Source organism: Grammomys surdaster, unplaced genomic scaffold, assembly GCF_004785775.1.
Source record: "Grammomys surdaster isolate TR1022 unplaced genomic scaffold, NIH_TR_1.0 126612, whole genome shotgun sequence".
Lineage (NCBI taxonomy): Eukaryota > Metazoa > Chordata > Mammalia > Rodentia > Muridae > Grammomys > Grammomys surdaster.
Window position 1 is genome coordinate 3131549 of NW_021621401.1, and position 16924 is coordinate 3148472.

The 16924-nt window shown below is 46.2% G+C and overlaps 1 protein-coding gene across 1 annotated transcript in view; it reads right to left on the minus strand.

Annotated features, from left to right (window-relative positions):
- Nucleotides 1-443: 443 nt before the first annotated feature.
- The window catches only part of Adcy9 (adenylate cyclase 9), a 46426-nt gene continuing 29945 nt past the window's right edge, over nucleotides 444-16924 (minus strand). Inside the window, exons 7-10 of the mRNA XM_028760768.1 lie at nucleotides 14534-14693; nucleotides 12493-12641; nucleotides 10185-10226; nucleotides 444-4615 (exon numbers count right to left, since the gene is read on the minus strand). Of these exons, the coding sequence (XP_028616601.1) occupies nucleotides 3424-4615; nucleotides 10185-10226; nucleotides 12493-12641; nucleotides 14534-14693 (1543 nt within the window). The 3' untranslated portion in view covers nucleotides 444-3423. The remainder of the gene's footprint in view (nucleotides 4616-10184; nucleotides 10227-12492; nucleotides 12642-14533; nucleotides 14694-16924) is intronic.

Genomic DNA, 16924 nt, shown 5'->3' on the forward strand with positions numbered 1-16924 from the left:
TCTCAGATGAAAGAGAGACCACAAATGGTAAGTTGTACTACAAAGACTAGAGACTGCCTTTCTTGTCTGCGAAGTTGTCTAAGTCCTTGGGTGCCCTTTATAGCCTAAGACCATGTTCCTGTCAGACCTGTAGCACAGTGAGGATCCTTGCTCCCCAGCTAGGGAAGGGCTCTTAAGGAAGCCAACAAGCACTGTTTGGCAGGAAAGTACCCTGGTCAATGGATGTGCTTTTGCCCTCAGTGGGTAGAGACGAAGGATTTCTACAGGCTGACAGACAAGTGGAGAGAGTCCCTTCCCAGAGTCTACAGTCCACGAGAGCTCCTTTCTGTCTGGACATGGCTCGTCAACACTTGACCCGCCTGACACACCCTGGGTGAGAGGAGGCCCAGCTCTGAAGTGAAGCAGTACCAAGCTTCTCAATGAGGAAATACCATGGACCAAAGTTAAGTTGTAGAACATTTTAATATCCTTTTTTTTTTCAGTGGATGCATTTTGAAATTCTTAGAATTAACAATTTAAAAAGAGCAGAGCAAAGGAAAACATGGAAATACAAACAGTTGGTTCTTGCTAATATAATTTCAGGTTCTAGGCATGATGCGATTTTTAAAACAACCAATCAAAAAAAATGCTTACCTTAAAAAATCAAGAAATTCAAATGCAGACTTATCTTTGGAAAACTACAAGTGACTACAGCCCAGGTGATGGTCGCACACTGCCTTTGGCTCACCGTGTCATGTGCAAATGTGCAGGTGCAGTCCCAGAAGTAAAGTTAGGGCAGAGGGAGCCATGCGCAGGTGTGGTACATCTGTGGGGCTCGTCAAGCAGTTTGAGGGTTTAGAATCGATGCTCTACGTTCATTTGTGTGGGATAAAATTATGTGTGCTTGATCATACAGATGTATAAAACTGATCAGAGCTGGGGCCAAGAAGGAAAGGGCACTCGCAATGCAAAGCAACTATTTACACACATTCATTTCTGGAGTATTGCTTCCTGCCCTAGGTTCCTAAGAAGTATTGCCACCTGATGGACACTCGAGTCCACTGCCTAGAAGCCCAACTGTCACCAGCAACAGCTGTTTGTTCAATGCCAACAGACCAAACTGCGTGGCAGGTGTGCTGCAGAGAGCCTGTGGTTCTGTGCTGAGGTATGCTTAGGGCAGGGAGCTGGAAAGGCCCCAGGGGCCATGCACCCTGAAAGAAGAATGTCTGCACTGGTTCTTCAGGAAGGCTCAGGGTGTTTCTTAAGACCACTGCAATCTGTGTGAGCTGCCCTTTAGCCAGGGCTCTAGTTGTACAATGCAGAACCGGACCACCCGCTCAAGGTTAATGATTCTCTCCAGCTGGTCTGCAGGTATAGGGTGGGGAGTGTGCCGGGAGAGAATCAGAGAGACCTCTGTAGCAGAGAGAGAAAGAGTCTGAGAGGGAAGATGTGGGAAGAGATGAACTTGGCAGAGCACATCTTGAACCAAGATTGCAAAAACCCTGACCACTAGCTAGCTCCTCAAAGTGATGCAGCCTGGAGGTGGTGGGCAGACTGGTGCTCACTCAGATGAGCACACCCTAAAGCTGACAGCAGGAGACCCCAGCATGCCCTAAATCCCTAGCACAAGGAAAGAATCAGGTAGTGTTTTTAAGAAAAGAAAATCTGTGGCATTGTACAGGAATACATTCTTCAGAAGCAAGAGGTATTGACACAACTTATCTTTTCTTCGAGTTGGAAGACCAACAGGGAGCCAACTGGGACGGGAAATCTTCCAGTCACTAAGAACACTCTGGGTCTTGGCATGGCTTTGCTGCTCTAGTGGCTATCCCAGGTGTCTCCCGGGACGTGGCTGACTAGAACTAAGATGTCACCTTGCTAGCATAAGCTGGTTCTCTCCATCTTTTGGGAGGAGTGAAAACCAGGCTTAATTCAGATGTGAAAACTATATAGTGACGTTTACCAGTGGAAGAACACACCACAGGGCATGGCATGAAGACCTCCAACAGACACAGAGCTATTCCTCAGTTGTCTCATGAGCTGCACACCAGCGTGATCTGGAAAAATGATGGCGGCAGGGCAGCTGAGCTCCATCCAGCGTCAACCTGAGACTCAACATGGAAGAACACAATTACAAGAAGGTTGGCAGCCAGGAACTTGAATCGCCGTCTCTGTGACGGGCTTTCTGCATCTCCTTTGGCAAACAGATGGCTCTGTCCCTCGGTGCACCATAAGAAACCTCTTTCACATGTCTGAATTTGGCCGACAGAATCAAATCTCACCACAAGTCAGCCTGCATAGTGGGGGGAAGGGACAAAAGGTTTGCAGAATCCTACTTGGCGCCAAGCCAGTTTTACTCTGGATCCCCACAAGGGGGAGCAGCACCCTGGGTGGCACTGTGGGCCACAGTGGATGAGACATGAAACACAGAGGGACATCTTGTCATTGGTCGGCTGTGTCCTTTGCAAACTGCCCTGTCCACTCCCTGACTGCTTCCTTCCACCAAAACTACCCAGTGGCCCCTCCCCGTAATACACATGTTTTGATAAATAAATAAATAAATAAATGCATCCTCAGATGGTTAAACGTCTCCCTCAAATGGGTCAGCTTCTGAGACAAACATCTTCACTCTTGGCTGGAAGACCCCTCTGTGGGGGGTTGGGATGAAAACACGGCTTTGAGATTCCTGAGGCCTGGTTTGTAAGCTTTGTGCCTGGTGAGCATATGAAATCTTGGCCTGCGTGCAGATGAGCCCCTGAAACTGCCCAGTGTTGGGGGCGGAGAGGCCCATTTGTGGGCCACAGGAATGTGGGCCCAGGTACCCGAGAGATGCCAGGAGGGGGCTTGCTGAGTTTCCAGCCCTGCTCCCTTTTACAGCCCCTCCCCCAGGTGAGTTACTGGCACTTTATGTCAGATTCCTAAATGCAAGTATGTGTGCGTGTATGTGCTTAGAAAGGCCAGGTGACTGAAAAATACTATTACATATATAGAAAAAATAAACTGGAGAACACTGTATGAGAAAAAAAAAACTTGTGAGAAAAGGCAATAAAAATGGTATTTTAACCACAGCTTTTTTTTTTCCTTTTTTTTTTTTTCTTAAAGAAGTCAAATAATCCCCAGGGCCATAATTCCACCAGTGGCCTCAGCCCCAGACGCAAGGCCACACCCTGAAGAGGCACTTGTATCCCTCCACACTGCTGAATGGATCCCCCAGGTTGGGGGCAGGCTTCCAGGAAAAGGCTTCCGGAAAGGGAGTAAAGGAAAAACCAAAACGGGTGGAAATGAACCCTGAATAACTGCTCCACACAGAGATTAGGGCTGAAATGACCACGTGACACCACATCTGGGGACAGAAACTGAGGTGCTAGATAGCACGACAGCCTATCGATACAGATATTATTGTGTTTGGACGGGCAGAGCACCTCGGCAGCTCTCCACGCTGCCTCACACACTCTTTGAGACGTTGAGCTTGGTGAGTTCATTGGCCTCTTCTACTCCCGTGTCTTCACAGTCGTCCTTTTCTATGGCTTTGCCAAATCGAAACCTTTCCTCTGCTTTGACTGGCTCTCTCCAGGGCCTCTTAGAGGACAGGTGCGCTTCCTTGGTCTGCGTGCTGTCATCGGATCCCAGGGAAGCCTTGTCCGAATACTGAACAGAAGGCACCAAGTTGGCAATCTCGTCCGTGGGAGACCGCCCAATGCTGCCGTCCACCTGGACACGGATGTCTGGGGATATGGACAGCTGGTGCTGGGGAACCACCCCATTGTCCGTGCACTTTGGGTAAAGGTAGGTCTTCATCTGCCCTTTTCCCTTGACATTCACAGTCCCTCGGTAGTCAAAGTCATAGCCCATCTTGCTCAGCACACGGTAGCTCTCTTCGCTCACCTGGATGCGGCACTCAACACCAGTGGTGTCCATCCTGCTGGCGATGTTGACCGTGTCCCCCCAGATGTCATATAGCAGCTTGGTGGTACCGATGACACCTGCCGTGAGGGGTCCGTGGTTAAAGCCGACCCTGAGCTTGAAGTTGAACCATAACATATTGTTGTTGAAGTCATCCACCACGCGCATCATCTCCTTGGCGAACTCGAAGAGGATACGCAGATGCTCCTGTGGGTGGCCACCCTCCTGACACTGGGCAGTGTTCAGCCCTGATGCTGCCATGTATGTGGCCCCGATGGTCTTGATCTTCTCGATGCTGTTATATTCTGGCTTGTTCAAGAGCTCATCGAAGTCACCTATCAGCTCATTGAGGACCCGGTAGCACTCCTTGCCGCCCTCATAGTTCTCCTCATAGAATTCACTGAAGTTGACAATGCTGGCAAAGATCACTCCTCCGCTGTCATGGTTCTTGGAGTAGGTCTGCGAGACCTTGAGCTGCTCAGCCACGTGGTAGGGGATGATGTTCCGAAGCAGCCAGTCAGCCTGGTCTCTCATGCTCTGGATCTTGGTGCGGTGTAGGTCTGCCTCCACGTCCCCATGGTAGTGCAGCCGGTAGCTGACCTCGAACTCCCGGTTCAGGAACCAGACCAAGAGGAGCAGGAGGAAGAAGGCGAGGATGAACTCGTTGCCTATGAAGCTGGCCAGGCTCCTGCTGTCCTGCAGCACCGAGATGTTGCATGGGCTCCTCTCGACACTGCGGAGCAGAGAGAGGAGACGTGACACGGCTGCAGAGTGCATATTAATGGAGCACTCCAGACCTGCATCTAGGATGAGCACTCTGCTGGGCATGGTTGAGCGCTACCCTCGACACACGCAGCCATAAAGCAGCCTGGCTGTTTTGCAGACTTCACGGGTGCTTTTGTTTTATTAATATTTAATTTGGTTTCTTGTCTTATGCAGCCAAGGCTGGCCTTGAACTTGCTATGTAGCTGGAGGTGGGCCTGGAATTTATCCTCCTGCCTCCATACTCACAAGCTAGGATGACAAGCCTGGACCACTAGGCCCAGCTGTAACTGCTTTTTAGAAAAACTCATTGATTTAAAAAAAAAAAAACTTTTCTTACTCAACTATTTCTTTTAGAAAATCTTAATGTTATAAAAACTTTAAATTTCATAAAACTTGTATCGTCTTCATCTGGATTTTACAATTGCTAAATGTTGCCTCTCTGCTTTTCCTCTCAATACATATATAGAGGCACACATGTGACATAAAAAGACATATTGACACATGCAAATACTTATTCCTGAGCTAGAGAGATAGCTCAATAATTAAGAGCACTAGCTGCTTTTCCAGAGGTCCCGAATTCAATTCCCAGCAACTACATCGTGGCTCATAGCCATCTGTAATGAGACCTGGTGCCCTTTTCTGGCCTGAATGAAGGCAGAATATACTGTATACATAATGAATAAATCTAAAACAAAACGAAACAAAAAACCTAAATACGTTTTTCTAAACAATTTGAAAGTAAGTTGCTGGTGGTCTCTTTTAGTATGTCTCTCCCAAGACACAGACACATCCCTTATGATCTCAGTGTCATTACTGTACCCAAGAACAGAATATTCTGATAGATTTTATTCTTAGATTTCTAGGCAACAGACATCATTTTACAAAGACTTTTTTGTCCTTTATTTATTCTCTACTTACTTATATGAAACTTTCACAAAACACACACCCCCTTTCTAGGTAGTTCTGCTTCACCAAAGTTATTTAAGACTATCTTAACATTTTCAAAAAGAATATAAGATGTATACATTTAAGATATGATGTATATACATAATATATGCACATGGTAAGAAAGTCAATCAGCATAAGGGACAGAATAGTCTTTCCTTCAGGGTACCGAACGCAGCTATTCTGTCAAGGCTATAGAGTCATCTAATATATGGATGTACCACACTCATGCTGAGGGACACAGTAGTTATGATGAGAAATGATGTATTGAAGAACATTCCTACCCTCATCTTTGTATACACTGGATGTCTCAATCATTTTAAATACAGTGCATTCAGAATTTAACTAGAAGTTCCCAAGAAGTCCTCATAAGTGCTGGAGAATGAGCCCAGAGCCTAGTGCATAGAGACAAGCATTCTCTCTCTAAGCAATAACCTCAGCCTTCAAACTGTTCTAAACCACACTTCCCATTCCCTTTGCCAGATAACTGAACTTACGTCCAGCTGCGGTGTTCTCCGGCAAGCAGGTGCCACTAAGGAACCCTGCAGCTGAAACCGGAGATAGCACCGAGAGCTATCACAGTTTTTTGGTTTTTTTCTTCTTAAGGCAGGATCTTATGTAGCACAGGTTGTCCTGAATTTGCTATATAGCTGAGGATAACCTTAAATTTCTAATCCTCCTGCCTCTACTTCCCGAGTGCCAGGATCATAAGCATATACCACTATACTTGCTCAGTTTTTTCCTCTGTAAAAATGCTACATACTCAATCATAGGAAATTTAGGGGGAGAGTAGAAATGTAAAAACCGATTTATCTCTTGTCCTGGTTCCGAGAGATGGTTTGTGTTAACATTTGAATTTCCTTCTTCCTTTCCTGCATCCCTCTCTTGTCTCTGTCCCCTTCTATTTTTAACCTAGCTTTGACTCTTCAGTTCCTATAAGTTTTATATGTTAATGCATTTCTAAATGCCCAAGATAGGTTGTTAGATTTTATGTAGTGTTGGAATTGCTTACTATGTAAAGATAAAGGGATATAAAACTAATGTGGCCGGGTAGGGGTGGCGCATGCCTTTAATCCCAGCACTTGGGAGGCGGAGGCAGGTGGATTTCTGAGTTCAAGGCCAGCCTGGTCTACAGAGTGAGTTCCAGGACAGCCAGGGCTACACAGAGAAACCCTGTCTCGAAAAAAAAAAAAACAAATAAACAAAGAAAAACAAAAAAACCTAATGTGTTCTCAGGTGAGATCTAGGACACAGAAACCTAACTCCTTAGATACAATATTTAGTTAAAGTCTTATTGTTACCTTTGACATAAGGGTATTTTAAAATAATGGATGTAGCAAGGCCTTGTGGCACACATCCATCATCCTAGCCTTTGGAAGGAGAGACTAGAGTATTAAGAGTTTAAGGTTATCCTTGGATACACAGCAAGTTCAAGGCCAGCCTGGGCTACATGATTTTTTTTTCAGAGAAAGAAAGAGATAGAGAGAAAGAGAGAGAGAAGAAAAAATGAACTTGAAGCCGCTGAGACACCACCAAAACACCATCACAAAAGCCCTGACATTGGAATGGTCCCTAGGCTACTCTGGGAGGTCAACTGGAGACCTTAGAGGCCTTGGTTTCTTCATGTGTAAACCATGGAGATCAGCTGGAGGATGGCCAAGTCCCTTCTCCCTTCAGGTTCAGGGTAGCTGTGTCAGCTCCCAAGGGGAGGTTATCCTCAGAGTGGCCTGGGCTAGCTACAGGGAGCTGGGATGGAGAGGGGTTCCATCATCCCTGGATGGCAGCAGCCCATGGTATTAAGGCTACTTGAACAGTTTTGCTGAACACCTGCTTTCTCTCTGAGTTTGGATGTGGCCTGCTATTAGAAGCTTAGGGCGAGCTGTCTTCACTGAGATCCTCTAGGGCCATCACAGCTCACTGGGCCAAATTCTTCCCTTTGCTGATTCTGATGTCTTCTTCCTGTAATATTCTGAACCCTGAAGTCCAACCAGGCTGGACCTGAGACCTGTCATAGGTTTCCTAGCCCAGTGATTGGGAAACAAGACAGAGTTCTCTATTGTAGGACATCCCATGTTTATTTACTTATAGCATTGAATCAAATGATAATACCTATCAATCTCAAATGCCTAAGCAGAGTGAGCATTTTGTTTAACTGACTAAAACATATTTTAGTCCAGCATGAGGTTCCCTGTCTTCTTTTTTTTTTTTTTCTTTTTCTGAGACAGGGTTTCTCTGTGTAGTCCTGGCCGTTCTGAAACTCATTCTGTAGATCAGGCTGGCCTCCAATTCAGAGATCTGCCTGCCTCTCCCTCCACAAGTGCTAGGATTAAAGGTGTGAGCTCCCACGACCACCGGGCGCTCTGCCTGGCAGAGTGTACAGAGGGTCTGGGCTGGGAAGAAACCAACTGTCTCTCCTGTGAGCATGGCTTACTGGGTTGGGGGCGAAGTTGCTTTTCCCACTGTGACATTGAGGAACAGCCCTTTTTACACATTCTCATTGGCTTATACCTTACAAACCCAAACCCAAACCAAACTGGAAACTGAAACAACTTTATTGTTACGTGTATGTGCAACTGGTGAGAGCACACACCCAGGAATGTGTTCCCGTCAGAGGGTAAGTCTGTGGAATCAGTTCTGTTCTCCTGGAGGCAGTAAGTACTTTACCCACTAAGGCACTTTGCCCTGTATTTTGTTTTATTAAGACAGGGTCTTGGGCTGGAGAGATGGCCCAGCGGTTAAGAGCACTGATTGCACTTCCAGAGGTCCTGATTCAATTCCCAGCAACCACATGGTGGCTCACAACCATCTGTAATGAGATCTGATGCCCTCTTCTGGTGTGTCTGAAGACAGTTACAGTGTACTCATATACATAAAATAAAATAAATAAGTCTAAAAATATTAAAAAAAAAAAGACAAGGTCTCATGTTGCTCAGGCTGTCTTGGAATTAACTCACTATGTAGCTGACGGTGAACTTGAACCTTTGATCCTCTTGCCCTCACTCCCCAAGTGTGAGACTATGGGATATGCCACCACACCCAGCAATTCTTATTCTAAGACAGATAGACAAGAGCAGCCAAGCAAAGGTCAGTTTCTAAGAAGAGGATTGTTGGTGTGTTTGTGTGTTGGTGAGTGACCCCGGGGCCTTGCGCTAGGTAAGGGCTCTACCACTGAGCCGTTCCAGGCTCTTTCATTTTTCATTCCCATTTTGAGATGGCATCTCCAAGACAGCTGTGCAGGCCACCTTGAGCTCACTCTTCATGGACTCACGCAGGCCTCGATCTATGATTCTGCTCTCATAGCTGAGATTACAGGCCTGTACCTTCATACCCAGTGCAAAGGAGGGATCTGAGATGAGAAATGTAAGAGTGACTGAATACAGGGTGCGGGCATCGGATTATACAGATGGGAGCTAAAGCAAACACACTGAGCTCTACCGTCATCAAAAGAGGGATCTGAAATAGCAGGCAGACAAAGAGAACGCAAGGGCCAACTTTCAGCCCTAAAAGTAGGCTTGGTACCTATAACATTTTGGATCTATCAAGACTGTATATACAGTGCCACATATAGGCCCAAGCTGACCTCAAACTCACAGCAATCCTCTTGTCTCAGGCTGCAGAGTTCTTGTCTTTCAGGCTTGATCGCCATGGTTGGCACTGAGTTACTACTTTCTGAGGGATCAGTGGGGACACTTGCATAGCATGGACAGTGTCCTGTTTGATTCCCAGGAACAGGGGGACTGTGGTTAATATGTATGTGATAGATTTTGTGAACTTCATCTGTGTGGGCTTATGTTCTATGAATGTTTTTCTGTCCCTTCCAATCTGACATTCAGTCTTTTCCTTGTGGATCTATTTATTATTGATAAGACTAGAAAATTATCTGTCTTAAGAGGTATGAAAATTAATATTTTTCCAGCTTTTATGGTTTAAGTATTTTTATCTTGTGGGGTGTGTGTGTGTGAATTAGTGAATCAGTGCAGGAGCATGTGTGGTTGCAGACCTGCATGTACACAGCACACATATTTTTTTTTTATCTCTTACCGTTCAATTTATTTTGAATTTACTTTTATGTTTATAGTAAAGCAAGGGTTAAATATTTAACTTAAAGATTCAAATACTTATTATCTCAAATTTCTAGCCAGATGACAGCATCTTATATAACTCAATTATTCATTCATTATTACTGTCTGCCTGTACATGATGAGTTGGGGTGCATGCTGAGGGCGTGTGTGGCAGTCAGAGGGCAACTGTGGAGTGGCTCTTTCCGACTACTCTTACTGGGAATCAAATTCAGGTTGCTAGTCTCTCACAGCCAGCACCTTCAACAGCTAAGACATCTTGGCTGCTCCAGGTCAAAATATTTTAGATGATAAAATATTATCTTTGATTTGTGAGATTTTCTGTTACATAAAATTAAGCTAACTCTAATATATGTCTAATGTAATGACCACTCACCTTCCCAGTAAAAAGTTTTCTCAACCTGTACACACACACACACACACACACACACGCACGCACGCACGCACGCACGCACGCACACACGCACGCACATGTATGTTTTGGGGAGATAAGGCCGAAGGTTGAAAGCTTACCTGAAATTCTGTGCTGAGTCCAAGGGGGGCATCACAATGGAACTGAAAAGAAAATATTACAGAAAACAAAAAGGGCATTATTAAAAGCAACCCAAGAAGAATTCACGTAACTTCCCTTTTGGGTAACATGAGGTAAATATTTGGTCATGATCCTTTGAAACCATGAGCCCAACTAAACACTTTCTTCTCTAAGCTGCCTAGGCATTTTATTCCAGCAACAGAAAAGTGAGTCCTTCTCCTCTGTAAAAGGTGAATTCAGGCTTTTGTTTACTACCTGACAAGCACTGCCCTGCTAGTTCCAGCAATAACTGGGACAGGGCCATAGGCTTGGAAAAGCCCCCGTGTGGAAGGGGTCTTGGCTCAAGGTAAGGTTCATCTAAGTTCCCGCCAAAATCTCTTTGGATTGTAGCAGGGAGGCAGATGGGAGGCCCCTACTTCGCTGCTCGAGATCTAAGAAGAACAGCCAAAGCTGTAACTAAATGTCACCATTAAGTGTTCACGAGGCATCCAAAGTTAAAGGCCGCTGATGAATTCCATACCCTTTGTATAAAGCATTGTGATGACCCTGAGTCAAGATGTTCCACAATGGCAGGGGAAGGTTGTGCATTTTGTCATGGCTTTTTCTCAGATACTGAACTGGCAGCTCTAACTCAGATCCCCTTTTGATCTTGCTTTATAGAGAACATGAATGTTTCACATTGCTATTAATATAGGCAGAAAACTGAGGACAGTCACCATGCTGTTCACTAATCACCAACACACTGTGACTCCCACAGACTCTTGATACTGCTGATAATGGCATTTAGTAAAGCACTGGTCCTCAGGGGCACCCGGGAAATGTGGAAGGCCCTGCTTATGATAATAAGTTAGGGGGCAGGAATGTTAGATGTCCTACAAAGTACAATAGAGAACTGTCCCCTGTAACTATGTAACACCCTGCTCGCCTGCTCCCTGGCTTTTTGAACAGGTGGTTCTCCACTGCACCTGGAAAGCACCTGTCTAAGAAGTTACAGGAAAGGCCTGATATTTAGATGTTTGTTACACAAACAGAAGCTTAATTGGTTTAAGAGATCATGAACTATTTAAACAAAGTACTGTATACATTGTTACCCAAGTTTCTATTCTATTTCCAACTGTGTGTTTAGTTGATAAAGACTAAAAGCCTCAAAGCCAGTTGCTGGCACGTAACAGGAAACTTGAGACACATATAACAAACCAAGAAGCAATTATCCACATAGGGCATTTCACTGTGCTGACTGCTTGCCTGATGGCACTAGATGGGTTTCACTTCCTTGGTAGCCCAGGCTACCCTCAAACTTGCATCCACTTCCCTTTCAGCAGCACTGGGATTACAAGTGTGAGCCATACCTGGCTCTTATCGGGTTTAAATGTCTCTGTCATTGTATAGCTCAATTGAGAACTGGCCCTGTCTCCAGAGGTTCATCATGTGACTCTAATCTCTCTGTCCACACCATACTTTCTACTCTGGTAGCCCAGAAAGCCTCAGACTTTCTACACAGTCAGGTAATACCTGAGACCCCTGATTATCCTGCCTCTGCTTACCATGTGGTGAGATTACAGGCATGTACCAGTAGAGTCTTGTTATGTAGCTTAGGCTAGACCACCTACCTCAGCTTCCTGAGTACTAGAGTTACAAGTCTGCACCACCCTGGCTTTTCCTCTCGTCTTTCCTCATCCTGACTCTTCATATGAAATAATTCAGGTCTTCCTTTCTTAGATTACAACTTATTCACAAAAGAAAGTTCAAATATCCTATAATAGTCATATGTCTCACGGAGGCAGGTACCCAAGGACATCTATATTCAACTATATATAGATTGCGTTCCCAAATCCAAGTGCATGGGATCAAAAGTCTAGTGGAATTCTGAATATTTGCACACAACTGATGATATAGGCATCTTTTAGGGAGAGAAACTAAGTCTAAATCCAATGTTCATTTATGTTTCAATATACACACGTTATACACACAGCCTGTCGTATGGTGTTATAAATGACTTTCTTTTTCTTTTGTCTATCACTTAGGGCACTTTACTACTTTTCGGGTTGTATGTTTGTTTTTGTGTGTGTGTTTGTTTTTGGTACTCCTGGGGACTCTAAGGGCCTTTGCATGCCAGCAGGCACTTTACAACTGAGCTATGTCCCAGCTGGTACTCTTTGAACACTATGTGTGCTGGAAGCTATTTCAAGTCATGAAGGAAACACACCACACAGAACTAACACAGAACTGTTGCCGAGCCCTAAGAGATGCTAGGCGAGGGCCGTATGAGGTCAGAGGTCAGCCACACACCTGTTCTGGCACAGGGAGATGTAGAGCAGAAGCAGCGGCCCAGCCCCCACAACGGTGGCGAGGGAGGACCTCATCCAGGAGCTGAGCTGGCAGAAGTTACAGTAGTGTACAACGGCCACCAGCACTGCAGAGCCAGTGAACATGGTGAACTGCAAGAAAAGACACTGTTAGGATAGCCTGTGCCACCTCTGCCACGTTGCTTCCATCCTATCTGCATGCCACAGACTAAGAGCACCACTCACCCACACTTCTGTTCAGTATCAGGCATCTCTGGTACCACTTGCAATGGCTTGAATGTAAAATGTCCTCCACAAGTTCATGCGTTTGCATACCTGGTCCCCAGCCAAAAGTGCTATTCTGGGAGGTTGTGGAATCTTTGGAAAATAGACCTAGCAGCAGGAAGTGGATCTCTGGAGAGAAGGGCCTTGAGGTACACAGCCTGGTTTATGTCCTATCTCATCTCTGTTTCCTGTTTAACCAAGTTGTAAGGAGATGAAGAGTCTCAGCCTGACAAACCCACCACTGTGGAGCTATGCCTTCTCTGCTATGACAGACTAGTCCCTTAGGTCCTGCGCCAGAGCTTATTCTCTGTCCCTTACAATGTTTCTCATTTGGTCACAGTGACAAGAAGTAACTGTAAAATGTGCAATAAGTCTTCCCTTGGGTAACCTACTGGTTTTAAAAACAGATAACATATCTGTCAAATGGCACTACACTGTAGGTGCAAGTCCACACTGCTAGGAGAATATTCCTCCAGACATATAAAATAGAACACGTCACTTTGATAGACAGGAAAGGGAGGCTGCTTACTGGGGCCCTACCACTGTGGGAGTGGCCACCTTCCAAATGCTTCCTTCTGTCCTGCTATGGGCCTCTGAGAAGTGATTTGATGCTAGGACACCAGATGCTCCCAGGTAGTTCTGTTACACTCAAGCACACGGCTCTAGATCTCAGCCTAAAGGGTAAGAAGCAAATGTTTCCCACAGTCCTTTGTGGAGTTAACTCCAAAGCTCCTTCCCAAAGCAGCAGCTACTCCAGGTGCCAGTCAGAGACTTTAGCAGACCGGCCCATTGCCTTGTATCATATGGACACATGAGGCAGGTGCTTCTTTGTAAAGTGTGTGGCAAAGTACAAATGTTTAAACTGTTGCAGGACTCCATCTCTGTAAGCCTTTACGAGCTAAAAGACTGGGGATGTGACTGAGGGGAAGCAATATCTCGGGTCTGATTCCCAGCACCCACCACCCACACATTAAAAAGAACAATGTAACAAATGAAAATTATCATAAATAAAAATGCATTTAATACTCTTAGTCTTCCCAACCCCATAGCTTGGTCTAGTTTAGCCATGCTCAGAACACCTACATGATCCCACAGCTGGGCAAAACCATCCAGTACCAAGTCCATTCACTCTGCTATTATTTACTGAGCCCTGAAAGTGAAAATCAGCGACTTCCATGTGATCTAAGCGAAGTGGCTGAAAGAGATGACCGTGAGGTTAGAACTGTCACAAGGGCACATGTCTCATCACCGTGAAGCCAAAAAGTTGAATGATTGAACCATAGGAAGTCAAGAGTGTCTGCGATTGATCTGAGACTTAACGGATCCTGAGTGAAGTTGGAAAAGCCTTGTGGCCACTCTTTAGATAGCCATTGGCAGCTCTGCACTGCAATTTTTATTGTGGTGTGTATGTATGTACCTGTCTGTGTGTATCTGTGTGTATCTGTGTGTATCTAGACTACTTTCAAATTCTATGTAGTTGAGGATGATCTCGAACTCTTGATGTTCCTGCCCTAACCTTCTAAGTTCTGTGTGTATGTATGTGCCACTGTGTGTGTGTGTGTGTGTATGTGTGTGTGCTCGCACCACCATGCCTAGCTATCGCATGCTTCCTGTTTTAAGAGGATGGCTGGAAGCAGTAATAGAGAGTACCTCTTTAAAAACTTGAATTTTAGCCCTACCCCAAATGAGCAGACTTAAAGTGCGAGAAGAGGTTAGGGAGCCAGGAAGGAATGGTGAGAAGAGGGCCTGCAGATACTTACATGTATGTTGGTCTCAAACTCAGAGGTGATGTGTGAATAGACAGCCAGGGCAGGAAGTGACACCAACATGGCTCCAATGCAGTGGCGAGGGAGCCAGCCAGCGATCCATTCCAGCAACCGCTTTGTGCATGTCATGACATCCTCTAGGAAAAACACCATTCTGGGGCACAGAGGGAGAGATCGGGAGCAGCGGGTTAGCACGCCACACCTTCATCTGTCCCATGCTGCTGTTTCTGATGCTTGGCTGTGGGCAACTGGGCATGCTCAGAGCTTCACATCCAACTGGAAGGTCACCATCTCCATTTGGACAAAATGCACTTGTCAAAGACAAGGTCTGTGGGGCTTGGAAAAATAGTAACAACCCCCAAGAAAAGTCTACCGTAAGTCAGGAAGTCCTCAATGGGGCCTACCTAGAAGTGTTCTACTGAGTCTTTCGGTGGCCACAATGGGGAGGGCTGCTGTTAGTAGTCAGGGATAGAGATGCCTTGCCAGGGTCACACAGTGACATTCTTCCTTTTCCCACTGGGACCCACAACATCTACTACCTCCTCCTTAGAAACACAGAGGTGAAAAGCTTGTTAAGAATACCTCAGCCTGGGGCTCCCTGAGCTCTGTGCACAAGCAGACAGGTTTGGGGGCGTTAACTCTGTTGCACGGAGCAGGTTCTGTTTGGGACATTAAGAGCCATCCATCCTTCCAACATATCAGGTCACATACTGAAGACAGCTCACTGCCACCAACAATATCCCTGAGTGTCCAGCTGCCTCATTCATAGCCTGGACCATGGCTATAACAAATACAGCAGACAGGTTTGTTATTGTTGTTTGTTCGTTTTGGTTTTTCGAGGCAAGGTTCCTCTGTGTAGCCCTGGCTGTCCTGAAACTCACTCTGTAGACCAGGCTGGCCTCAAACTCACAGAGTTCTGTCTACTGCTGCCTCTCAGGAGCTGAGATTAAAGGCGTGTGCCACCACCGCTCTGCAGCAGAGGGCTTCTTTATCCCCTGGGCGGTGCCTTCCTTTTCCAGTGGTAGAGCCATGACTCCTCTCACCATTGCAGATCTGAGCTATACCTCAGGGAAGTGACAGGATTTGATAAATCCTCTGACGAAGAGGAGGGACTGAGCACTGTGACTGAGAAAGGTCAGGTTCTTTTAGGGGACCCGGGGGTAGGGTAGGACACTAGAGGAGAGGACACTGGGACCTTGGAGTGGAGACTCAGAACTTCTCTTAGGCCTTTTCGAGGAGTATGGACAGGCTCACTGTCTTCACATCCCGTCAGGAGCCACTTGGGGATCACTAACACGGGCTTCTCAAACATGCCCAGAACTTGACATTTGGCCTTAAACTCTATACATTCAGCCATGACCAGCAATCCTCAATCCTCTGGCCACTGCCTACAGAGACTCAGGTACACTTTTAGGGTCCTTGGGTTATTCTGGCTTCCTCAAATCTAAATGAAAACACAGGCCTTGGAACATCACTGAAGAAAAATCATGGCTATTTTCACAGGCAGGACTCAGGGCCCCTAGAAAGGAACACAAAAGGAGTTGAGTCTCAGGAGAAGGGATGCTTGGAAGACTTCAGCACACTCCTCAAGATCACATAGTTTAAAAGCAAGACTAGCTGGTCTCCATGATATTTCTGGGACTGGAGTACAAGAAGAGGCTCTAAGCTGAGAAGCTGAAGTACTGGCTTCTCCCCGGGCACCTATGCAATCTACAGTGGCGGTCTTTCGACCTGGGATCCAGCCTTTCCTAGCCTTGACCACTGTGATGCTGCCATGTCCAGGTAGGAGTACAATGGCTGCCTGCTTCACCAGTCTCCTAGAGTGCACGGGTAGGAACAATGCTCTGCAGCTAAGCCCAGGAGGGACTAGATTCTTCTAAATTAGATATAACGGAAGAGGAAACAGTGATTAAAGAGTCCTAGTAACAAGTTATGGAGACCAGGGACTCCAGGCTTCAGACAGAAACCTGGAGGGTCTGGGTAAGCACACACAGTCATGGCTGTGGAGAGTACACACAGGCACAGAGCACAGGTGTGGAGAGTACACACAGGCACAGGTGTGTGGAGAGTACACACAGGCACAGGTGTGTGGAGAGTATACACAGGCACAGAGCACAGGTGTGGAGAGTACGCACAAGCACAGACACAGGTGTGGAGAGTACACACAGGCACAGAGCACAGGTGTGGAGAGTACACACAGGCACAGAGCACAGGTGTGTGGAGAGTACACACAGGCACAGAGCACAGGTGTGGAGAGTACGCACAAGCACAGACACAGGTGTGTGGAGAGTACACACAGGCACAGAGCACAGGTGTGGAGAGTACACACAGGCACAGAGCACAGGTGTGTGGAGAGTACACACAGGCACAGAGCACAGGTGTGGA